At 36.7% G+C, this 27,453-nt stretch overlaps 1 protein-coding gene and 1 pseudogene across 1 annotated transcript in view; one reads left to right on the forward strand and one right to left on the reverse strand.

Moving 5' to 3' along the window:
- Positions 1-27,453, reverse strand: part of TNKS (tankyrase, TRF1-interacting ankyrin-related ADP-ribose polymerase) — a 186,425-nt gene that overhangs the window by 109,354 nt on the left and 49,618 nt on the right. The window contains exon 3 of the mRNA XM_006884137.1: positions 10,928-11,023. Within this exon, the coding sequence (XP_006884199.1) occupies positions 10,928-11,023 (96 nt within the window). The remainder of the gene's footprint in view (positions 1-10,927; positions 11,024-27,453) is intronic.
- LOC102854501 lies at positions 22,886-23,206 on the forward strand (annotated as a pseudogene).

Below are 27,453 nucleotides of genomic sequence, written 5' to 3' on the forward strand. Positions count from 1 at the left end.
ATCTTTAGGCACTGTGGTGAGTTGAAAGTAGCCACAAAAAGATACACTATTCCAATTGTAGAAATTACAGCAGCTATAAGTCAAAGTCACCTGTAATAGCTCACCTTCCAGTGGATCTTCAGAGACTGTAAATCTCCCTGGAGGAGACATGCATATTGTTGTTATGTACTGTCAAGTAACCTGCAACTCATATTAACCCTACGTACAATAGCACTGAACTCTGCCCTATCCTGACCCAATCTCATCATCTCCAATACTCCTACTGCCATTGCCCAAGTCACTCTGAGTCAATCCATCTCATTCAGGGTCTTCCTCTTTTGTGCTGTCCCTCCACCTGTACAAGCATAAAATCTGTGGTGTTAACCTAAAAGTTGGCTTTTTAAAGCCGTGAGTTGCCTCTGGTCTCTAGCTACCTTAATTGCAGACCCATGGTCTTGCAAATCACCAAAAGCTGTGGAACTAAGATAAGTGAAAGAGTGTTTCCCATCTTCTTTTCAAGCACCCTGTATCATTCAATATTCTGCCCATAGCATCCATAGTATTGTAATTTGAGGCTTGAATTTGTTCTTCAGTTCTTTCAGCTTAAGAAATGCCGAGTGAGTTCATCTCTTTTGATTCTCTGAAGCTAGCTCTTTGTATATTTCATTAGACCAGTTCTTGGAGAAGTACATTATGCTTGGAAGGGTGGAGGGACAGTACAGGTGAGGAAGAACGTCAGTGAAATGAATTGATACAGTAACTGGGTCAATGGGGATAGGTGTTTCGGAGTCAGTAAAACTGGCTCAGGACAGGGAAGGCTTCAGAGCTGCTGTACAGAGTGTCACTGTGAGTTGTATGTGACTTGATGGCCTGTAACAACAAAATAAATAAATAAATAAGAATTTTTATTACTGAATGGAATTATATCAATCACAGAGTTTGACATTTCTTACAGGACCAGAACAGTGGCTTTTTAAAGACAATTTCCATTTTAAAGAATTCTAAAAGACATGCTAATCTCCTTTTCCATAAAGTAAAGAGTCTGAAAAAAGGAAATCTTCAGTGAGATAGACCTGCAACAATGAGCTTGAGCACAGTCGAGATGATGAGGATGGCCCAGGATTGGGCAGGGTTTCACTCTGTTGTACACCGAGTTGCTCATGAGTCAGAGTCCACTAGGTAGCACTTAACAACCATACCCTTTTGGCTTATATGTCTCTGAAGACATTTAAAAATTTTTCTCTTCATAAACATATTTCTTAGTGGAGACTAACTTCACCTTCATTCTTCAAGCAAATGATCTCTAATAAAGACAAATTAAAAACTCTACCTTTGTATAATCATTCTTTTCTAAAAAAATTAATAAGCATGTCAAGCAAAAATAGAGAAATTTTTAGGAGAAATTCTCCCTCTACTATATAAAATTAATTCAATAACATAGATACTAAAATGTACTTTGAGTATATTTGGATATGGCTGCATTATCACGATTATTTTCTTCTTCAGGATATTAGAAGATCCTTGGGTCAATAACTGTCATAATTCAATGCCTCACAACATTTAAAGATAGCACTTGGCCAAAAGCATATTCTGCATAGTCAACAGAGTATGTATGCTGAAATAAGTTTCATGCTTAAATATCAATCAAAACCCAAATCAGCTTTCACCAAACCAAGTATGACTCAGCGTAATTTCATGTGTTCCAGACAAAGCAGAACTGCAATCCACTGGTGGTTACCGCTGGAAAGGAGACCATTAGGGCTTTTCTCTAACATGTTTCTAGGTAGATTAAAACTATAAGCCTTTCAGTTTGTAGTCAAGTGATGTACTGTTTGTAACACACAAGAACTTAAATATCATCATCATCATTGCTGTCATGTCAGAATGAATGAAGGGTCAATTTTCAGAATGTTATAAATTGCATGGGAGGAAACTGCTTATCTTTCTCCTGTGGAGTCACTGGTGAATTTGAACTACTAGAGAAGTGCCATCTTTGGGTTACCAGTGAAAGCTCTAGAAACTATACTACCAGAGTTCCCTAAAATGAATACAAGGAAATATTTAAGAAAAAAAACCAAGCAAAATAAAACAACCCTAAGAACTTTCTATAGGAAGTTATTACTTGAAGCTAATAAATAAAAATCCCAGAATTAATAAAATCCTAAAGATTCTTCTTTAATAAAATCTTCAGAAATGTGTGAAGATATATATGTTTTACCTTATTAGATTTTAAAAATGAAAGCAAACATATTTCATAGAATTTGTTGCCCTTGTGGAGAAAAGGATACTCTCAGATGATCGGCTGTTGCCAGTGGCATTCTAATAACTTTTTAAAATAAGAGTCATTTTTATATTCTGTCATAAGCAATATATCATCATTCATTCTGAAGGTAATAGAATAACAGAAAAACAGCATGTGGAAAGATGAGAACATCAATAGAGTAAAAATTATTTCTTTCTACTCACCTGGGGCCCATTTCCAAACACTGAGGCCAACTACATATAACTAGAATTATAAAGAGACATGAACTTTCCCCACAAATAAAAATCCTGAAGTAAAAAGCATAAACAAAAAATGAAACATAAATATTACTTCATTTCAGAATAAAAGATTCAAACAGGTAAAGGTAAAATAAATTCCACTAACCAGAATTCAATAGATTGATTGACTATTTGTAAAATATTTCTTATTTCATTACTTGCCAAAATACTATTTCTTTTTTGGAAAAAGCAACAAAAAACAACACGAACAAGAAGGGAGATCTGCTGGACTAGTTACCGCCAGCTGCTCAGCAGGAGAAAGATGAGTAATCTCTTCCTGTGCAATTTACTGCCTTTGAAAACCCCCTGGAGGGTGAGCTCTAAGTCAACTCTGACTCTACAGCACATAACACCAATACAGCAACAACAACAAAAAACCACAAAACAGAGAGATATAAAACAATACTCATGTTAGTTTTCCATTTCAATTCAAAGAGACTTGAACAAGTTATTCTCTGTATTCCTTCTATACCCAGTTAGAAGGACAATTCAAATGGTTTTCCATTTCCATATTTAAAAAAAAAAAGTCTGGAAATTCTAAAGCTATCCAAAAAAGATGATGATATTATGCACATGTTGTTTTTGTTAAGTGCTGTCAAGATGACTCATAGTGACCCTATGCACAATAGTTTTTTTTTAACCTATAAACTCTCTAAACTGTACAAACTCTAAATTCTATATAAATGTACAGAAGTTATATTAGTTCTAGAACAGAGTTCAGGTCTTTTATGCAAAACTTACTCTCAGTTGTATTCAACTTGACGACACTTAACCACTTCTAAATGAAACTAGTGCTGTTTTTATCTGGAGGAACACTTTTCTTCTTTGTACATCACTCTTTGTCATTGTGCAGTATGAAGTAACCTGGGTTTGTTGTGATGCTGAACACCTCTGGGGTATCAAATACCAGAATAGTTTCCCAATGTAGACAGTGCTTGGTGGAGCTCTCAGTTGTAAAACAGGTTTGGAAGCAGGAGTGGCATCCACTTCCTAAACGACATGCCTCTGGACTCTACGAACTTGGAGAAATGATGACAGTTACGGAAAGGCCTTAGGTCTTTTGTTCATAGAGTCTCTATGACTTGCGCTCCACTCAATGGCAATCAACAACAATAACATTCACTGAGATAAATACATCCTCACTCAACTAGGACATTGGGTCTACTCCACTGTCAAACAAAAAAAGAGAGGGAGAGAGAGAAAATGGTACACATAATGTATGCTTCAAAATAATTTCAGCCAATTTAATGCTCAAGAGATTGCTTCAGAACAGTATGAGTTAAAAATAATTATAATAAGCCCTAAGATAATTGGAGTGTAATAAAAGATTATTGAGAAAGTTAAAAGTAACAATGTGAAAGACAATGCTTTTCTTAAGTAACAGTTTAAATTTAAAAAGAGGATATCAGAGGTTGACTTTTTGTAATAAAAATATAGCCATAGTGATCAGATAATTACTGACCAAAATTGGTTATTTCCCCAGAGAAATTTTTCACTTGATAATACTTCAAACTGACAGAAAAATTGCAAAATTAGTACAAGGGTCCTATATTCACGTTTGGAATTGTGTCTTCCAAATATAGGTGTCAACTTGGTTGAGCCATGATTCTCAAAGTTAAGAAAACAAAATGTAACCATCCTTCATAAATCAGCAACATTTCTAAGAAGAGCACCTTTGCAATGACAAACTATCAATGAAATCTAAGGTCATATGAACTATTTTTAAAATGTTAACAGTAATTATTTTAAGAAAATATCAAGTAACTATTAAAATAGTGACAATCTGATTGAGACTGAAGTTCATTTGATTACAAATGCCAGTGGAAGTGCTACACTGTTACTAGAGAGAGTACTAACTTCTCTTGAGGTATACACTAAGTTATATTTCACTAATATGTCATAATTGATGAGTTGAAAGATCAAGCAGGTTTAGGAATATAAGTCTTTTCTGCATTACATTATACACAAAAATAAAAGGTTGATGGAAAGACCTTGAAATATTGGAGTACTAGGAAGACCACGGATGAGATAAGATTGACAGTGACAGTAGCAATAGGATCAGGCATGTTGGCAACAGTAAGACTGGCTAAAGACAGGGCAAGGTTCAGAACTGCTGTTCAAAGAGTTACTACTAGTTCCAGCCAATTCAATGGCATATGATAGCAACCATAAGAACAAAATCTAAACAAACAGAAAGGTAATTTTTATTGTCTCCTAATGTATGTGCCTCCTTAAGGATGTAAGGGAATCCTGGTGGCCTAGTTCATAGGGTTCATAGGGAGTTGTGCTACTAAATCCACTAGCAGCTCTGAGGAAGAAACGAGAGTAATCTCTTCCCATGCAATTTACAACCTCAGAAACCCAATGAAGGGTTAGCTACAAATTAGTTCCAACTCAGTGGTAATGAGTGAGTAAATGTGTGTGCAGCTATGCACATACAGACATAAAACTCTGTAAGTTAGGTGAAGTCTATTTACATTATTTGAACTGCCTTTTACTTAAAAAAAGCAATAACATTTTATATAGTACATCTTTCCTTTGAGGCTATAAACACTGCATTTCTTTATTTAAAACATGAATGAATACTATAATTATTACTTAATAACATAAATGTGAGTCAAGGCAAAAGGCAGAAAGATTTAATAGAACTTATAAAGTCAGAAAAATCAATTTATTAATTCATTCTATTATAGTAATAAAATGATGAAGACTTACAGATGATAGCAACCAAGTACATTTTCATTTTTAGAAAGGAAAAAAATATTTTACAAAAAGTCTAAAATCACATTTAAAAAGTTGGATTTAAGCCCTGAGTTTTTAGGCCAGTCCAATTTTTCAAAGAATTTTAGTACTACATTTTTCCAAATAAATAAATGCATTAAAAATGTGATGTTGTATATACAAACAATTGATTCTGAAATCAATTGCTTGAGTTCAAATCCCAATAATCCCCTTTAATACTTGTGTGAAGCTGGAAAAGAAACTTAGCCTCTCCTTCTGAAAAAAAGGAACCGATGGTTGGTAAAGTAAGAGGGAGGGTCTATGAAAAAGAGGAAGGCCTTTAGTGAGATGAATCAACACCAGGGCAGCAACAATTGAACAACTGCTGTTTAACCACAGCAATTATGGTAAAAATGGCGTAGGATTGGGCAGGCTCTTGTTCTACTGTCCACAGGGTGACCAAATTGGGACTGACTTGATGGCACCCATCAACAATTGGTTTACTTTTGAAGGTATATTCTCAGGCTTTCAAATACTTCATACAAATAATTCCTAAAGTCCAAATTAAGGTCATGAACCTATCTTCATAATATACACCAGCAGTAAAATGTGTTTCATGAGGTACTCATGCCATAATGTTGTATAACCAAAACTCATTGTTGTCCAGTCAGTTCTAACTTAGAGCAAACTTCTGATGGGTTTCCAAGGCTTAAATCTTAGCAGGGGGAGATTGCCTCATAGTTTTGGGGGTTTTTTCCCCCCTGAAGCGTAGCTGGTAGGCTTGAATTGCTGAGCTTCAGAAACTGCAATATGCACAGTGAAGGATTCTACATTAACACAGCAATGAACAGTAAAAGAGTAAAATCTAGGCCCTGATATGGCAAAACTGATGTGGCAGCTGCAGGAAGTTTGATCTTTCCAAATTCACTTAAAAGGAGTTACCAAGAAATCTACTTGATAAAAAGTTTAGATTTTATATGGAACAAATGAGTGTAAGACATTGAAGACAATTCTTAGGAAGCAGAAAAGTTAGTAAGATTATTACTATATGGGCTGAAAACATAATTAATAGAATCTATGTTGCTGTTGTCAAGTCAAATTTACTCAAATATGAGCCCCTCAGAGGCTGTAAACTGCAGAGGAGGAGACTGCCGATTTTTTAAACTCAGATCAACTTACTCATTAGATCACCAGTGTGCCTAGGACCTAGAAAACAGGATGTCCTAAGCTACAAATATAACCAGACCTCAGATGTTGTTGTTATATGCCATCAAGTCACCTGCAACTCAAAATGACCTTATGTACAACAGCCCTAAATCCTGCCCTATCCGGTGCCAATCTCACCATCTCAAACACACCTCCCCCCATTACCCCAGTCACTGAATCAAACCACCTCATAGAGGGTCTTTCTCTGCTGAGCTGTCCCTCCACCCTCCTAAGCATGACCTCCTTCTCCATGGACTGGTCCCTCCTTGAAACATGTCATGATATGATTTATGCTTTAGAAAGATCATTCCAGTTACAGTGAGGTCAAAAGGAAGGTAAAGAAACTCTTATGATGCTATTTCACTCATGAGAGAGAGAGAGAGAAAGCACAGACAATAATTAATGCAGTGAAGCTAGTGAGATACGGGTGGATTTGGAACATATTTTGAAAATATGTAGAATTGAATTACTATTGAGAATCTTGACTTTTTGACCTTAGCAAAAACGTACCAGCCTACCAATCTCTTCTAGATAGTCAGGGTCCAGATCATTTAAGATCTCACCGATCATGGTGAACACTCCTGTCTTACCTGAAGAGCAGGTAAGATTTTTTAAAAAAGAAGTTGGTTTCCATGAAGTTTTGATGGTTTATCAGGCCAGGCTCAGCACATCGGATGCCTCAACTCTACTTGTCAGCCTGACCTACAGCTGGTTCTTTCTAGAGAGATTAGAAACCTACCTACAAAACATAAAGTAAGAGTTACTCTAAAGTGAAATGAATCCAGGTTAAAGCTTATTCTTGGTATCTCTTAAAGTTAATACATCTTCCATTTTCCAAATAGAATTCAGTAACCATTTGAATAAATCATCTTGACAAATTTGTAGCCATCTATATCTCACCCAGTGTGTTGCTGTACAGAGGTAACTCGTGGTTGCTGTGATGCTGAATACTGTAACAGTGATGTGCCAATCGTGGTAATGGGTACCTATGGTAGACAATGTTGGCTGGAGCTTCCCGACTAAATCAAGCCTGGAAGCAGGAGCAGCATCCACTTCCGAAATGGCTTGCCTCCGGAAACTCTATGTACGAACAGTGCTCAGGCTGTTCATTCATAGGGTCGCTATGAGTTGTCTACGACTTGACGGCATCAAACAACAACAACAACATATCTCACCCACTTTACTTGCCCATTATCACTGGTCCTGAAAAGGGCAAATGCTTCTTTGTTCATTCATCCTTTCCCAAACTCTAGCCTTAATCTGCTGTTATCTATCATGTCTTCTGACCCAAACTCCATCTGCTACCTTCTATCCCTTCCTGTGTTCCTCAGAATGGCTCCTTTGCATGGTTAACAAACACTTCCATATCTTTACGTTCTCCAATGAAAATTCCCTTTGTTGTTCACTTTTATCTTAAAAGAGCACCAACATGCACTAGAGCCTCTTAAAGGGGATCCAAACCCACACATAATTCAAAAGCAAGAATATAAAGATAGACAGTTGATGGGCATTAAGAATGAATATAGTAAAGATACATCATTTTAGAGGGACTGATAAAGACTAAGCTTACAAAGAATAAAGTTAGACATTATCTGTTACCTAAACGTTAAACATTAGAGAATTAACTCAATAAAATTAAAGAGAAGGGAATACAATAAAGTCATTAAAAACTCACAATGCAGAAGAATTCTTAATGCCTTCTGGGAATGTTCATGAAAATAATTTTTTAAATAAAATTACTAGACAGTACATGTACATTTAGCATGCCCATGATTAGTTTAAAGAGCAAGGAGAGTGGAAGGTATAGGAAAATAATGTTGTATTATACCAAAGGTTATCTCTAGATGACAAAATTTAAGATGTTTTTCTTTTGCATATTTTCTCTACTAAACTCAATTTTCACAATGAATTTCTTTTAAAATCAGAAAAAGGGGCCCCAAAAAATGCTATGGGAAAAAGATCATAATCATAACACGTCAAAACGTACTCTTCAGTAAAATTTACATGTTTTAGATTTTTCATTATCTCATTTCCTTCAAAACCAAAGGGAGACATAAAACTAACACCTTCATGTTCTTTAGTTAACCGCTCAGAACTTCAACATCATTAAAATACTTTTTAAAATCCACCTTAAACTCTTGATTTCTTTTAACCTGACCATTCACATAATATAATTTCGAGTAAGTATTCTACTAAATATCTAAGTTAATCATCTAAAAAAAATGGCAATATGCTGGGTCCATTAACTGTAAAACTAAGGGTATATTACTATTTTGTATAGCTTTGTAAGGATTCAAGCATTATTTCTGTACAAAAGAGCATTAGTAATTTATATATTTTTAATGCTGTATAAAAGAGATTTTGACTTTGTTAGGGTACTTTAAGGAAGACACAATTTACCTTCATATTGTTTTGCCTAATGCACAAAAGCAATAATATAAAAAATATTGAAGAGTCAGTTACACTAACTAAATGGAAAAAAAAAGAAAACTAAGAACAGAATTCACTCTTACATAGAAGCAGAGGCACAAATACTGACACATCAGTCAGAATAATCTCAGATAATTTTAAATGAAGGCATTTCTTTAAAAAAAAAAAACACAAACAAAAACCAAAACTAAATGCTTACTCTTTTTAATTTAGTTTTGGAAATAATAATTCCACTAAAAACAATTGCTTAGTGCAGAATTTCCATGGGCCGAAAAAGCAATTTGAAATATTATTCACTGAACTGTTACTTCACTGCATTATATAACTATCACTAGCTTTTATTTTCAACAAATCCAACTACTATTATTATACTTCGCCTTCTATTAAAATCGCTAGACACTTTTTGAATCAAGCTTAATAGATATGCTATCTGTCCTCCAGGCCTTTTCTGTTTCCATGAGTTATCACTGCCACAGCTCTTTTCCAAACTACCATTAGCCAATATAACCACTTCTAAAATTAATTACAAATTAGGATATAGCTTCTCATTGTTAATAATGTATATTTAAACTTTTTTAAAAAGTGAATGTAGATCTAAAGAGTGTTGAACTTAATTAAACAAATGGACAAGGCAAGCCCAGAGACTAAAGAGAAGAAAAGGTCAGAGGGAGGACACTTGGATCTAGAGACAAATGTTGGTCACTCTTTAAAATATATCTCTAGATCATAAATTACATTGCTTCCTTGGTCACAGACCATTCTAAAGCTATTAGTGTTGCCTAGGACTTAACTCGAGGGGGTGGGGGGAAAGAAAAGAAAGGTTTGAAGCAGGTCTAAGAGTACATATTTATTTTTATTATTTAAAACAATATAATTCTATTTAAAATTCTTCTCCATAATGGATTAAAATAGTTTTATTCTCTGATATATGTTAACTTTATTTAGCTACTGAATCTCTACATTTTACTGAGAAATATTACTCTTATTTAGCAGGGATTTTACTCATTTCAGCAGTGGGAAGTTGTCTCCATGCAGAGTTATTAAACAAAATATTCACATATTGTCAGAGCTTCTGTATATAAGTATATTTACTCTCCTCAGAATCTGTCATAAATGTATACATAGCATGGGCTTAATTTTAACAATGAACAATATATGTAGTTTCTTTAAACACGTCCAAATATAAAAGGTAATTAAAAGTCATTTACTTTCCCACATCCTAAAAGAACACTGTGAGCACTGCAGTGACAAAGAGGCTCCAGATTACAAAGGTCAGCTAAGTAAAAGAGGGCAAAGGCAGCAAAAAACTTAGAAGCCAAGAATAAAAGCAAAAATAGATCCAATGCAGCATTTTGAGAACAAAGATCAATAAATACAGATGTTCAATATTGTATCATTTATAGCATTATTTTCTATATTTTTATGAGACATTCTTTCCAGTCTAACATTTCTTCTTTGGCAGTTCTTAACATTGGCCACCTTAATAAAATTAAATAAATAAGAAATTTATGTTATCTGATATAAAAAGATTCCTATTACCTCAGCTGACAATTACTTTGCTGTCATGATAAACAATAAGTGAAAACATATAATAAAAATGCAAGTGGATGTTAAGGAAATAACAATAACATTTTATTTAACTATCAAACCAAGTAATAAGGCAGCAGGTTGTCTTTCCGATCAAAACTACTTTTACAGCAATACAAATGCCCTTGCTTGCTCAACAGTGAAGGTCTCAAAAAGAATCAACGGAGAAAGAGGTTCAGAAAAATGATGACATAAACCATAATAAAAGAAACTAAAGTGTGAGTGAATAATGTATATTACCACTTAATGCCGTAATTCTCAGAAATCCTAAATAGAACAAGCAATCTATATTTCTGACAGCAAAGCAATTAATGAGACAGTTAATAGAGCAAATCAATAAAGTAGTAGATAATACTGTATTTGTTTAGCTTAGTCAGTGAGGGGAAACTCCGTACACAAAAATTCTATAACATTAAACTAGCAGTTTCATAAATAAAAGAATTCGGTAGCTCTGTCTTCTTACCTGTAAGGACAGCTTTTGCTGAAGGATCTGCCAGGTCCAAGGCTGATTTCCCATCAGTGTTCCGAATGTTTGGATCAGCTCCGTGCTGCAGTAGCACTGTGCAGGGAAAGCAGAAACAATATCTTACCTCAGGGATGCAAAGATTATTTACTGGTAAGTGTCGCCTCGGCATGGTGTAGGCATAAACATACATTGCACAATTTTTTCTTTTTCAAGAAAAAAAAGAAAGAAAATAGAAAAGGATGGAGGAAAAAAGCACTGCAGCAAAGGATCCTCTCTAGAGTGAAGCAAAGTTGGCAACTTATGGTACAGTATCATCACATGACTTAACATCGTAAACATGGAAGTAGACAAATCTTGCAATATAGTTTTAGTTTCCCTCCTCAGACAGCAGGATGGGAAGCTATGTGTTCACTGACTCACACTGTGAAACATGCTAACTGTGAATCTACCCTGTCTTTACTACCACAGTTGCTGCTTGTTGCTGCTGCTGCTGCTGCTTTACTGCTGAATTTCTGAACGCTTCCTCTCCTCAGAATAGTTGTAATAATCGTGCAAGCCTTTTAGTGGCTCACAGCTTACATATGAAACTCACTATAACATACTGGCTTGTTTCCAAGAAGTTTAATAGACAAGGATATGGTATGCAACTCTGGTCCCCGGCAGTCTAGCTGCAAAAAAGAAATGACTTCCACAAATGCCTTCCTATTGAAATTTTTAGCAGTAGAAACTCAATCATTAACAGGTATGCTGAGAAAAAGTGTCAAACAGATGATACTGTGTAGAAAGTAGTTACAGAGAATTACTTCTTAGATATGAATGATTCTACAAAAGGAGGATGCATTATTTATGCAAAATCCAGCTATTATTATATCCATATATAATTATTAATCCAAAACATTGCTCAGTCACCTCTGATTCATGAATTTGTGTACCTTTATGGAGAGAAGAGTGACGATGTGTAGAACAATGAAATTAATAAATAACTAAAAACTAGTTCAAATAGGCACAGTTCAATTACAAATATTCTTTACAGTTCAAATATTGTTGAAAGAATAGATGTTGCTATTTACCATAGTAAAACAAAACCAAAATAACCAACCTATTGCCAATGAATCAATTCTGTGCCATTGGGACCCTCCATCATATTTCTAAACAGGTAAAAATCCATGAAATGAGAGTGCCCATCCTTCCCAGCAAAGGAGCTGCTGGATTTGAACAAATAACCTTTTGATTAACATCCAAAACTGTATGGCCACCAGGGTCCATTTTAATTTAATATAAATTTCAAACAAAATATAAATATTATTAGTGGTTAAATACATGCTATACAGAGTCTAGAAAAGCTTCACAACTACTGTTAATGAACCTACATTTTGATGGTAAACTATCCACATTTTTTTGAACATGTGGAAAGTAATTTTCCATATATTATTAAATAGTAAGTACTACTGTTTATAAAGCTCTTCCTTTTCAATGTATAAGCCACCAAGTCAGCAGCTTTGTTATCATGTACAAAGGAATGACCTTATAGAATTAGGAGACAGCTGCTAACATGGTGGGAATCTGCATCATTTACATAACATCTAAAGTAGTCTGAGACTTATGACATAAAAACTAGCCATGGTTAAAGAAAACAGAATGAAGTCTTGCAATCACATTCTATGCTAATGCATTCTAGAATATAAATATACTTATTGTCTAGATCTTTATAAAGTGATTCTAAAGTATGAAGAATAAAACAGAAGTACACAATCCATTTGACTGTGTGGATCACAACAAGTTGTGGCTAACCTTGAGAAGAAAGAGAATCCTAGAACATTTGATTGCATTCATGCAAAACCTGTACTTGGACCTGGAAGCATCCTCAGAACAGAGCAAAAAACAGGAAATGAGTGTGTCAGGGATGTGTCTTGTCTCTATACATTTTTAATCTATAAGCAGAACAGATCATTCAGGATGCTGGACTTTATGAGGAGGAATGTAGCATCAGGACTGGAGGAAGACTCATCAACAACCTCCATTATGCAGATGACACAACCTTGATTGCTGAAACTGAGGAGACCCTGAAATGTTTGCTGCAGAAGGTCAAGGATGGTAGTCTTCAATATGGTTTGAAGTTCAACATCAAGAAAGCAAAGATACTCACTCATGGGTCGACTGGCAACACCAAGATAAATGGAGAAGAGATTTCTACCAATTTCCGCTTGCTCAGATCCACAATCAACTCTTGGCACCAGCAGTCAGGGAATTAAAAGATGAAATACATTAGGAAAATCTGTCAAGGACCTTTCCAGAGTGCTGAAGAAAAAAAGATGCCAGTCTAGAGACTAAGGTGCACCTGAACCATGCTATGGGCTTTGCAATTACTTGTTATGCAAAACAGAGCTGGACAATGATTAAGAATGACTGAAGAAGAATCAATGTCTTTGAGTTGTGGTATTGGAGAAGAGTACTGAACATACAACAGGTTGCTACGAAAACAAACAGATCTGTCTTGGCGAGACTGAAATCAAGTTGCTCTTTGGAGGCAAGGATTTTGAAGGTCCATTTCACATACTCTGGGCATGTTACCAGGAGGGACTTGGAGAAGGACATCAATCTTAGAAGGGAGGAAGTGCAGTGCAGGAGAGGAAAATCCTGGAAGAGATGGACTGACACAGTAAGTGGAGTAATGGGGGTAAATGTGTTGGAGACAGTGAGATAGGTTTAGAATAGGGTTCAGAGTGATTGTGCATAGAGGCACTATGAGTCATAGTCAACATGAAGGTACAAAACAATACAATCTAAAGAGAGCTACGCTGCTAGCCAAGAGATCTCGCCTCTCAGACAGCTTGAAGCTACCAGCTGCTCCTTGAGAGAAAGATGAGGAATCTTCTCCCATAAGATTTACAGCCTCTGAAAGTACACTGGAAGGTCAGCTATGAGTTGGTGACTCAACAGCAGTAATGTCAAATAGATTACAATGTAAAATTGCAGTTACTATTTCATCATAATGACTTAAGTACTGACAGTAATAATTTTTAATTCCAGAAGAAAAAAAATAACAATGTGAAGATTTGGTTTGTATGAGTTTTTATCATGAAGCAGACTCATGTAACCAATATAAAGCTGGTAAGTTGTTATGTGCCATCAAGTTGCCTGCAATTCTTATGTACAATAGCTCTAAAGTCAGCTCTGCCTGAGCCAGTCTCACTGACTCCAACACACCTACTCCATTGTCCTAGTTACTGTATCAATCCATCTCATTTGGGGTTTTCCTCTTCTGCCCTGTCCCTCCACCCTTCTGACTATGATGTTCTTCTCTAAGGATGGTACCTACTGGTCACATGCCCAAAGTATGTGAGATGGAGCTTCGAAATCCAAAACTCCAAGGAGAAACTCGGTTTCACCCTCTCCAACAGAGACTTATTTGTTTTCTTGGCAGTTCATGATATATTCAAGATTCTTCTCCAGCATCACAACTCAAACACATCAATTCTTCTTCTGTTATCCTTAGTCAGCTTTGATGCATAGCAAGTAATTGCGAAGACCATGTCTTCGATCAGGCACACCTTAGTCTCCAGACTGACATCGCTGCTTCTCTACTGAGGTCCTTGACAGCAGACATTCTCAGTACAATTTGTCTTTTGACTTCCTGACTGTTGGTCCCAAGAGTGATCACTATGGAGACAAACAAGATGAAGCTGTTAGCAACTTCAATCTCTTCTCTACCATGGTGCTGTCAATTGATCCAGTAGTGAGAATTTTTGTCTTCCTGATGTTGAGCTTCAATCTATATTGAAGACTACAGTCCTTGACCTTCTGCAGCAAGCGCTCCAGGTCCTCCTCAGTTTTAGCAAGCATGGTTGTGTAACAAGTATAACATTAAGTTGTTGATGAATCTTCCTCCAATCCTGATGCTACATTTTTCCTCATAAAGCCCAGCCTCCCAAATGATCTGTTCTGCATATAGATCAAAAATGTACAGAGATAGGACACATCCCTGACACTCTCCTTTCCTGATTTTAAACCATGCATTTCTTCCCTTGGCACTGTTCTGAGTATTGTTTCCTGGTCCCAGTATAAGTTTCACATAAACACAACAACTGTTCTTAGATTCCCATTCTCAAGGTCTGCCACAATTTGTTGTGACCCACACATCAAATACCTTTGCATAGTCAATGAAACACAAGCAGATATTCCAGTTACTCTCTGCTTTCTGCCAAGCTCCATCTTGACATTGGCAATAATGTCTCTAGTCATGATCTCTTCTAAACCCAGCTTGTATTTCTGGGAGTTCTCTGTCCCTGTCATTTTTTATAATCTTCAGCAGTATTTTGCTTGTGTGTGATATTAGTGATTTTGTTTGATAATTTCCAAATTCTTCTGGGTCATATTTTTTTTTTGGAATAGGAATAAATATGGATCTCTTTCAGTCAGTTAGCCAGGTAGCTGTCACGAACTAGATGAGCTGTATAAAGGTACCAAGAATATCATCCATGAAGAATGCAAGAAGTCATTACAAAGATGGAGGAAGGAGAAAAGGCAAGCTAGATGTCAAAAGGAACTCTGAATATTGCCCTTGAGCACCAACAAGACAACACAAAGGGAAGAAATAAAAAAGTTAAGGAGCTTAATAGATTTCGAAGGGCAGCTCGGGAAGACAAAACAAAGTACGGTAACGAAATGTGCAAGGAGCTGGAGTCGGAAAATTAAAAGGGCCAAACTCGAAAAATCTTGACATTTTTGTAACTGACGGAATTAAAGAACAAATTTAAGCCACGAGAGAACAAATTCAAGCTGCAAGTAGCAATGATGAAGGATGCTATTGCAAGAATACTGGATGATTCAGAATGCTTAAAAAGAAGATGGAAGGAGTATACAGAGTCACTGTACCAAAAAAGAACTGGCTGACAAGAATTTCAAGAAGCTGGTAAGTATCAGCTTCAAATGCTGAATGATCAGATTAAAGGCAAGAAAAACAAAGGAGTTGTAACAACCACTATCAAAAATCAATATTCACTACTTATTTCAAGGACTTAAAAATATACTTAAAAAAAATGTTAATTTAACAGGCCTTGGCAATAAGAAGATGAAAGTTCTCATTTTGCAGTTTAATGAGTAACAGAAGAAAAATATCAAATGCCTTACTCAATTTCCAAAACTCACTTAAAACTCGTAACTTCTTCACCACTGTTATTAGCATTTTACCTCTTACATGCTTCCAGTTCTGTCACAGAAATCCATCATCAACTGAAAGTTGTACTGCAGTTTTGTGTTAATCAGTTACAGTGATTAACTTAGTGGGCATGTCAGAAGAGAACGTTAAGTCATAGGTTTTCCAATAGCTGATTTTCTGGAAGTAGGCTGCTAGAGCTTTCTTCCAAGGTGTTTCTTCTGAGCAAAGGCTGTAAATTGAGTGGGAGGAGATTGCCCATATTGTCTCCTGCAGAGCCAGTGGAATTTTTTAACTGCCAGAGAACCAGCACCTTTAAGGTAACAGTACAACTTCTAAGGGCTACACTACCAGAGCTCTGTCCTTTTTAGTATGCATTTCTCTTTTGACTAATGATGTTGACTATTTTTTCATGTGAGTAATATTTAATCATGCACATTAGTAATATTTGTATATTTTCTTTCGTGAAGAGTTGATATTTTTTCTTATTTGTTAAATAGGTGGTTTTAAAAAAAATTTCATATAGTGTAAATCTGAAGTTTTATCACACAAATGTGTTACAAATTTTTTTTTCTAGTCCATGACTTGTTCATTCATGCTCTTCATGGTGTCTTTTGAAGAGTAAAAGCATTAATTTTGATGAAGTACAATTTGTCAATAGTTTCTTTTGTAGCTTAGGGTTCTTTTATCTGAGGAAATCTTTAGCCTATATAAGGTCATAAAGAATTTTCTCTCATGTTTTTGTTTATAGGTTTCATTGTTTAGCTTTTATATTTAAAGTTTATTATCTACCTTGACTTAATTTGTATGCTATAAGGCAAGAGTCTTCTGTTTTGCTTTGTTTATAACCATTTGTTAAAGTATGATTTCTTTAAAAGACTATTTTTCCACCACTAAAGTACCTAGGCTTCTAGTTGAGGAGGGGAAAATCCAACTACTATTTGTTAGTGTATATCTGGCTGTTTTTTATTCCATTAGTCTATGTATATATTCTTTCTTGATCCTCCATTGTCTTGCTTCCTCCCTAGACTTTTATTATACTAAATTTCAAAATTATTTAGGAAACGTCCTCTAACTTTTTAGTTACGGATTTCTCATTTGCTTCTCAGAGTATCTCTATTCACTTGGTAAAACCAACTGCCATCAAGTCAGTCAGTTGACTGATGGTGACTCTGTAGGACAGATTCTAAGTCACACAGGGCTTTCACGCTATAAATCTTTCCTACATTAACAGACTGCCCCATCTTTCTTTCCCAGAGTGGCTTGAAGGTTCAGATGGCTGACTGTCAGCAGCGCAACACACAGCTGCATTGCTTATTATTGTATTGTATTATTATATTAAAGCTCTTTCATTCTTCAACATTTTAAAATTCTTTTTGCTTTTTAATGTGCTGATTAAAAGAGATCACTTTCATTTCTGGAACTAACTTACAGTGACTTAAAAAAATCAAATCCACTGCCATCAAGCCAGTTCTGATTCAATGTAACCCATTAGGATTCCTAACAGGTTGTAAATCTTAACAGGAGGAGATTGTCCATCTTTTGCCAAAGGAGTGGATTTGAACTGCTAATCTTCTGGTTAGCAGCACAACATGCAAAAAGTCTTTGTTTCCTAAAAACTCGGTAAATGAGCCATCTTGGGTATGGTTTCTATTGATAGGGTGGGTTCCCCCCTCCCTTTCACTATAGTTTGTCTTTTCCTTTGTCATAAGATAGCTGAAATTATTTTTATTCAATACTGAATATTGTATTTTCATTTTTCCTCTGAATGATTTTTATTCATATTTTAATAGACTTCAATTGCTGGCAGATCACTAAATTTCATTTCATAATTTTATGCTATGCTAATGCTTTTGTTAGGAAGCTCTGATAGCCTAGTGCTTAATGAGCTCTGCTGGCATCCCAACAGTACATGGTTCAAATCCACCAGAGATTCCATGGGAGAAAGATAGGCAATCTCCTCCCATATGATTAAGCTGCCTCTGAAAACTTATTGGAGAGTCAGCCATGACTCAGTTCTGACTCGCCAGTACACAACAGTGCTTTTGTTCAGGGCTGTCATGCAGATCTTGACTCACAGAGATCCTAAGTGTTACAAAAGGAAATTCTGTCCAATCCTGCCATGTGCCCAAAGTATGTGAGATGGAGCTTCAAAATCCTAGTCTCCGAGGAAAGACTTGGTTTCATTCTCTCTAAGACACACACTGACTGTGTGGATCACAACAAAATGTTGTTAACCTTGAGGAAAATGGGAATCCCAGAACACTTGATTGTGCTTATGTGAAACCTGTACTTGGACCAAGAAGCAGTACTCTGAACAGAGCAAAGAAACACTGCATGGCTCAAAATCAGGAAAAGAGTATTATGTCAGGGATGCATCCTATCTCCATACTTTTTCAATCTGTAGGTAGAACAGATCATTCGGGAAGCAGGGCTCTATGAGGAGGAGGAGTGTGGCATCTAAATTAGAGGAAGACTCATTAACAACCTCCTATATGCAGTTGACACAACCTTGTTTGCTGAAACTGAAGGAGACCTGAAGCTCTTACTGCAGAAGGACAAGGACTGTAGTCTTTAATATGGATTAAAGCTCAACATCAAGAAGACAAAGATATTCACCTCTGGGCCAATTGGCAGCACCATGGCAGGTGGAGAAGAGATTAAGGTTGTTAACAATTACAGCTTGCTCTGGCTCCACAATCAACATTCTTTTTTCTTTTTTTTAATTTTAATGAAAGTTTACAGAGACTTAGGGTTTCCAGTCATTCACTGTTGCACTTTTTCGCCTGCCCACCCTTCTCACCCCCAATTCACTCTTCTCCTTGAAAAGTAAAAGAAAAACTCATTGTTATGCAGTCCCTCCAGCCAAGTCTACTCAACTGTGCAGCCTTCATTCTGGACTCCTGTCATGACAGTAACACCCAATCTTTTTAACCCTTTTAAATAGTTCTCTCCCTCATCTGTTTCAATGCAGTATACAATCAACATTCTTAACACTTGTTTGTTGTTGTTATTGTTATGTGCCGTCGAGTCGCTTGCGACTCATAGTGACCCTATGTACAACAGCCCTAAACTCTGCTCTGTGCCAATCGCACTGTCTCCGACACTCCCATCCCAATTACCCCAGTCACTGAATCAATCTACCTCATAGAGGGCCTTCCCCTCCTGCGCCGACCCTCCACCCTACCAAGCATGATGTCCTTCTCCAAGGACTGGTCTCTCCTCACATGTCCAAAGTATGTTAGACGGAGCCTCAGAATCCTTGCCTCCAAGGAGCCACCCGGTTTAACCCTTTCCACGACAAATCTGTTTGTTTTCCCAGCAGTCCATGGTATTCTCAATACTCTTCTCCAGCACCACAGCTCAAAGGCATCAATTCTCCTTCTATCCTCTTTGGTCATTGCCCAACTCTCTGATGCATAACAAGTAATTGTGAAGACCATGGCCTGTATCAAATGCACCTTAGTCTCCTCCAGAGAGACACCACTGTCAGTACTTTGGAGAGGTCCCTAACAGCAGACTTTCCCATGGCAATGTGCCTTTTAAATTCCTGGCTACTGGTGCCAAGAGTGTTGTATTTTGATTTCTTGACTGCTAGTGTTAAGAAAACTAAAGTTTTCTTAACACTAGCAGTCAGGAAATCAAAATACAACTGCACTGGGAAAATCTGCTTTCATGGACCTCTCCAGAGTGCTAAAAGCAAAGATGTCAGTCTAGAGACAAAGGTGCACCTAATCCAGGCCATGATCTTCTCAACTACTTGTTATGCTGGACAATTACTAAAGATGACAGAAGAATAGATGCCCTTGAGTTGTGGTGCTGCAGATGAGTCCTGAACATACATGGAATGCCAAGAAGATACAGATTGTTTTTAAAAATATGCTGTGATATTAGAGGTTTACTGTTAAAAATGGCTTCTCTGACTTTGCCATGTGGGAATATGCAAATAGGGTGTGTTAGCCTATCTACAAAGGGATTGGTTACTCTCATCATTGAGTCTTGCAATTTCTTAAACAAAAGAATGTAGTGTGTCCTTCAGGGCCAGGGATTCTTGCACCAGCTAGACTAGAGTAATGGGAGCTACAGCAATGGCAGCCACACAAGAGACCCAGAGACTTGGCATGAGAGGGAGTACAACCTGGGACTGCTACCCCACGGAATCAGAAGTAGGAGCCCTCTTCCCAAGTTTGTTAGACAACTTGAAAGAGTAGGGGAGCCTTAACTGACAGAACTGAGAGCTTTGGAACACTGGCTAAAAGTCATGAGGCTCAAGACTGAGGCAACTGTGAGAACATTTTGGAAGGTGCCCTGACTGAATTCTGCTACTAACATGAATTATAGCTTTATGCCTTCCCTTACATCATTCTTTGTGGTCTGTGAGCTATTGCATCAGATTTTGAACACAGTAAAGCATTAAGATTGATGCTGAGATGACTAGAAAGAAGTACAGGAGCATGATGGATATATCTAATCTCATAGGAATTGGTTTTGTGTTGTTGATGGGGAGAGTTTCCTTTTGTGAAGTTGGTAAAGGTCAGATATGGCCATCCGCATGCAGTCTTGTTCTTTATACATATGTATAATAACCTACTCTTCACTTATTGACTATATCATTATCTGACATTTCACATTTACAACAGTAAAATATTTATCTTTTCTGCATATTAATGAAGTGTTAGGAGAGAGTAAAATCACTGTACTGTTAAAACTTATTCATTAATTTCCCAAGGCTATGATTCTCATTGGCTTGACAATTATATGTAATGATGTCATTTGACAGCAGATATATACCCACCTTCCTTTTTGTGAATTTTTCTGGTCACCTGCATTTTATATGAGAACTTGGTTTTTGAAACCTAACCACGCCAGTAAGTGAGGGATGTGTATTGAAAGATGCACCATATTGCTATAGCATCATCAAATGATATAATTTTTGTTATTTTATTCCATCAAGTCAGAGCTGATCAATCCATTAATCCAACCCCCCAGCAGGTTTTCAGAGGCAGTTAAGCATACAGGGGAGACTGCACATCCTTTTCCCATAGAGAAGCTTTTGGATATGAACCAGTGGATTTCAACTGAATGCTTTTAGGACTGCAGCACAGCTTCTTAACACCAGGCCACCAGATGCCCCAATCCATGTCAAAAGGTAAGAATGTTTATAAAATTATGTACCCTATTGTTGAAGCATTATGTAATTGCATAATATTAAGTCATTATAATACATACATATCTATAGAAGGAATTATCTGAATACATAGTAATGTTAAGATGTATCATGTATTTTACTTTAAAAACTTACTTTGCCCTTCCCATGCATGTGTGATGTTAAAGAATCTTATATCCTGAAGATTACAATTAGTTAAAATTTGGTTCCTTAAAGACTTTCTGTAAAATTAAGTTGTTTGCTAAACCAAATTAATGTATTCTTTTGTGTGGTTCAATATTTTTAAATTCGATTAATGCAATAAATTAATATCTGTATTTTTTAAAGAGTAGATGCATATAAAGTATCTGAAAAATGTTTTTATGTAAACACAAACTCTTAAAATTATTTGTATGTCTGTTCATTAATAAACAATGTGAATTGTTAATATTAGTCTGAAATTCATATGAATTAAAAAATATGCAATATTTTAATAGTTTCTTTTTTTTCTTCTTTTAAAGTGAAAACTACTAAAACATATTTTTGTAATTTAACCTGTAAGGCTTGCTACATTTCGCACTTGCGTCTGAATGAAAATTTGCATGCTTCTATTTCTTCTATATACTTAAATCATTTAGTAATGCCTATTTAACAGGCATTCTTATTCTAGGAATTTAAGCACTTTAGGAATGCCTAAATGAAGAAATACTTTTTTATTTGCAAGAGTTAAAATTATATATGTGCTTAAATTTAATAGCTTTGCTAGACAGAAACAGATTTTGTTTCTGTTGATAATTGACTATCCAGCGCATTTTTTGAAACAGTAATGGCATGAGAGGAGCCTGCACATCCTTCTCCCATGGAGCAGCTGGTTGAACCATGTCTTTGAGACTGCAGCACAGCTAGGCGAGGAGAGTTCACTCTTCTCAGAGAAAATGGATTATAAACAATTCTGAAGAAAGTGCAGCCCAAAGGCCACGTTTTGCATAATATTGCCCAATATCAGGGCTTGGCAAACTATGGTCAAAGAGGCTACATGCATTCTACCACTGTTTTTGTATGACTTACAAGCAAACACTATTTTCACATTTTTTAAATGTTTTAAAAAAATTAAAAGGCTAATATTTTAATATGTGAATAAAGTGAAATTAAAATTTAAGCATCCATAATTCAATTTTTACTGGGACATAATCATGCAAATTTGTTAAATATTGTTTATGTCTGTTTTTGCAGTGTTTAATGAATGGTAGGACAGAGGGTGGGAATTAGTAGTGAAACAAAGACATTACATGGTCAACAAAGGCTAAACTATTCTTTTATCTAGCCCTTTACTGAAAAAGTCTGTTCACCCTTGTCCTGGGGCAGAGCATACAGTTAGTAGTAGTAGTATTTCTTGTTACTAGGTGCTGTCCAGTCAACCATGGCTCATAGCATCACTATGAACAACAGAGCAGATGAGAGTATAAACAGGATTTTCATCTTGGCCTGTGCTTTTAAAAACATATTACCATTAGCAGATATGTAATATACTTTGGGCTCAGCACCTGTTTTATACTTATTTATGTGTCTCATTTAATCCTCTCAGCAATCCCTTAACTTTTATAAAGTTAAATTTAGGCCCTGAGGCTGCCTCCTATGGGCTGGTATAGAAGCCATGTCTACTTTGTTTCCCTCACTCTTCCCCTGTGTGACAGAGACACTGTGGTTTAAGCTGGATCAACTCTGTGTGGAAGAGACAGAACTGCAATAGCAGGAACAGCAGCATCAAGCTTGGCTCCAGAGCATTGCAGAAAAAAACAACCTGGTACCTACTGGCAAGCCAGCTTCAGAACCCTATGATGATGATGAAGAAGATGATGAAGATGATGAGGACATGCAGGGCATGGATGAGATGAATGAATCACCAGACAATGGAGAGGTCAATGAGGTGGACATGGAAGGCAACAGGCAGAATCAGGACCAGTGGATGATCTAGGTAGACAAGACAGGAGTGTCTTCAGGAAGATCGCAGGCCAGTCCGACCCAGTCTTGCACCCCCCTGCAGAATCAGCTGACACAGCCTCAGTGCCTGAAAGCTTAACCTCAGACACCTGCTCAGCTGCTGCCAGAACCTTGTCTCTTTGGCCTCTCCAAGGCCATCAGCCTGCTCTTGAATCTCTAAGGCCTGACCGCACCCCGCTTCCTGGCCAGTGCCTCTTGCAGTGGTTGCCAGGTCTGGTCTATTTTAACTCTCTTTAATAAAGACATAGGACTTGATTTTTTTTAAAATAAAAAAGTAAAATCTAGGCTGCTACAGGTTTAAATGAAGTCTTTTTTAAAAAAATCTACTATATATTGTTTTCCCTCGTATTTGGTGAATTAAAAATAGCTAAATATATTCAAGGAATTCTAGGCAAACAGTTAATACTTGGCTGCTAAGAGTATGAAGTGTAATGATGACCAACCAAAGTGAAATTCACGTTTGCATGGAGGCATGTAAATGGTGTAACCACATAAATGATGCGCTTCTATCCATTCCAGTACGTCTACCCTTGGGAATTTACTCAAGAAGTGCTAGTGTATCGACACAAACAATTTGTACATAAATAGTAATATATTTTTTAAAAATGTAAACACAAATAGTGAATGACAGACAGAAGGATGAGGCACAAAATCAAATCAAATCATTTCTATCTACACAATAAGAATACCTAGACCAAGCAGATGTTGTGCTAACAGAGCAAAGGAACACTACATGGTCTAAAAATAAGAAAAATGTGCATCAAGGTTGTATCCTTTCTCCATAGCTATTCAATTTTTATGCTGAGAAGATTATTCAAAAAGCTGAGCACTTATGAAGAATAGTAGCATTAGGTTTGAAGGAAGACTCATCAATAACCTTCAGTATGGAGATGACAACACTGCTTGCTGAAAGTGAGGAGGATTTTAAACACTTGCTGCAGAAGATTAAACACTGCAGTCTTCAATACAAAGTGCATCTCAACATCAAGAAAACAAAAACTCTCACCACGGGCCCAACTCGTAATATCCTAATAGATGGAGAAAAGATTAAAAACTATCAACAACTTCATCACACTTGAATGTAATAATTAACACCCTTAGTACTAGCAGTCAGGAGATCAGGAAACATATTGCACTGGAAAAAGTCTGCCTTTAGGGACCTCTCCAAATTACTGAGGCGTGGTGATGTCAATTTGAGGACAAAGGTGCACTTGATTTAGACCATGGTCCTTTCAATCACTTGATATAATGCTGAGAGCTAGACCATGAATAAGGATGACAGAAGAACTGATGCCTTTGAGCTGTGGTGATGGAGAACTATTAAAGAACAGATTTATCTTGGAGAAGGTACATTCAGAGTGCTCCTTGGAGGCAAGGATGGCAAAGTTTCATCTTGCACACTCTGGCCATGTTGCTAGACAAGGCTATTCCTTGGAGCAGGACATCAGGTTGGAAAGGTTGGGGGATGCGAAGGAAAGGAAGACCTTCAAAACAGTGACTGTAGTAATGGGCTCAAGGATGTCAGAGATTATTAAATTGGCACAGGATATGGCAGGATTCAGGTCTGTTGTTCTTGGGGTCGCACCTAATAACAACAACAACTTGAATGCACCTAATAACAACAACAAAAATACAAAAGAAGACTACTTAGTAATTAAAAATAATAAGCAGAAGTATTGGTTAAGTAAGCTCAAACCAACCTGACTGCCCTTGAATAGATTTTGACTCATAGGAACCCTCTATCAGGCTTCCAGGACTGTAAATTCTTAAGACAACGAGACTATCTATGCTTCTCCTGCAGGGCAGCTGAAGGATTCACACTGCTGGCTTTCTGATTAGCAGCAAAACACCTAACACACCACAGCAGTCTAGCTCATTATATTTCAAAACAAAACTGTCATCAAGCAACTCTAAATCATAGCTACGTTACCTTAACAATAGAATTATCCTAGAGGGTTTCCAAGGAAGTAAATCTTTACAGATGCATAGCCTCACATTTCTTCCTGTAAACTGTCTGGTAGTTTTTAATTGCCCACCATTTGTTCAGCAGTAAAGTGGTCTAATTATTGTACCACCAGGGCTCCATATCAATTCTCCAAAACATTATACTGAGCAAAGGAAGATACACACATAAATCCCCTAAAACAAGCAACACATCTACAGTGACAGAAAACAACTGAGAATATTTTGGAAGTAAGGAAATACCTATTATCTCGCTGGGGTGTGATTACATGTGTATATATACACACATCTGGGAAAGCTCATTGAAAGATGAATTATTTCTTCATTATCACAAACTTCCTTTATGGTATGCAGGAGTGGCATCCACTTCCTAAACAACATACCTCTGGAAACTCGATGAACTTTGATAAATGATGATAGTTACAGAAAGGCTTAAGGCCTTTTGTTCATAGGGTCGCTATTAGTGGTGCTCGACTATGGCAATCAACAACACAATAAAGTTAATTTTTTTAAAAGTGCTCTAGTGAAAGGTTTAACCACTGATTAGAAAGCAACAGATAGCAGAGATTGTGAAGATGGTACAGGGTTAGCCTGTGAAGACAGTACAGGTTTTGCTATATAAAGCTGCTGTGAGCTGTTATTATCTGATGGTACTTAACAACAGGGAGATCCTCATACACATACATGTGCAAGATGGAATACATAAAGGTTCATGCTTCTCCTCTTTTTCCAAAAATCTTAATTTATTGGGCTACTTTATTAGATTTTATTTGAAGAAAAAGTTGTATGGTTTGAAAACAATAGGAAATAATTAGGCAAACATGGCATCAGGATTGGAGGAAGAGTAATCAACAATCTGTGCTATGTTACAACCATCCTTGCTGTAACTAAGAAGAACCTGAAGCACAGGTTCAATGTGGATTGAAGCACAACCTCAAGAAAACAGAGATTCTCACCATGGGCCAACTGGCAGCATAATGATAGATGGTGAAGAGATTAAGATTGTTAACTGCTTCAGTGTGCTTGACTCAACAATCAACACTCTAGGGACCAGCAGACAGGAACTCAAAAGATGAATTGCACTGAGAAAGTGTGCTGTGTGGGACCTCTTCAGAGTACTGAAGAGCAACGATGTCAGTTTGGAGACTAAGGTGTGCCTGATCCAGACCACAGTCTTTATAATTACTCATTATATATCAGAAAGTTGGACAATTACTTGAGTTGACAGAGAACAAATAGGTTCATCCTAGAAAGGATGAAACTAGGCTGCTACTTGGAGTCAAAGATTCTGAAGCCTCATCTGACATACTTTGGACATGTTGTAACAAGTGATCAGTCCTTGGACAGGGACTTGGAAAGGTGGAGGGACAGTGCAAGAGAGGAAGACTCGATGAGATGGATTGATTCAGTGACTGGGGTAAAGGAGGAAGGTATGTCAGAGACAATAAGGTTGGCGAAGGATAGAGCAAGGTTTTGAGCTGCTGTACATGGTGCTGCCATGAGCTGCAAGTAACTTGACGGCACATAACATGTATATCATACTTTTATATCCAAGATCAATTATTTCCTTTGTGTTATAAATTGAGTGAAATTAGGTCCCAAAGCATGTTAAATCATTACCTTTTTCTTTTTAAACAAGCAATTTATTTCAAGATAAATCAAGTACCAGAATAGTAGGATATCTTTAAGAAATATTATAAAATAGCATTTTTCTTCCAAGAAACCAGAAAATAAAATCTGAAAACAAGCACAGCACAGTCCCAGAAGTATACAAATCTGAGTTTTAGAAAACTGTTCTGTGCCTACAACTTTTCTGACCTGGGGCAAGTTACCTTATTTCTGCCAATCTCAATTTCTTCCTTTATGAAACACTACTTATCCTAGAAGAGTGTTATTATAATTAACTGAAGCATTAGAGAAAAACCTAGCTTGGTTTGGGAACACAGTGGTGGTGTTAGTTAATGGCTTTGAGTTGGAAGTGACTGACAGCTGACCCGCCAGCGGGTTTTCTGAGGCTCGAAATTGTACAAAAAGAGACTGAAACTCAATAAACACACTGTTTACCAATCAAGTTCTTTTCATGTATTTTTCAAAATTAGAATTATATACAGAAGGATCATTTGCGACTCACAGTGACCCTATGTACAAGAGCCCTAAACGCCATTCTATCCTGTGCCAACCTCACTGTCTCAAACACATTGATTCCCACCACTCCACTCACAGAATCAATCCATCTCATCGAGGTTCTTCCTCTCCTGC

Source organism: Elephantulus edwardii, unplaced genomic scaffold (genome assembly GCF_000299155.1).
Source record: "Elephantulus edwardii isolate Elephantulus edwardi_28Jun2011 unplaced genomic scaffold, EleEdw1.0 scaffold00031, whole genome shotgun sequence".
Classification (NCBI taxonomy): domain Eukaryota; kingdom Metazoa; phylum Chordata; class Mammalia; order Macroscelidea; family Macroscelididae; genus Elephantulus; species Elephantulus edwardii.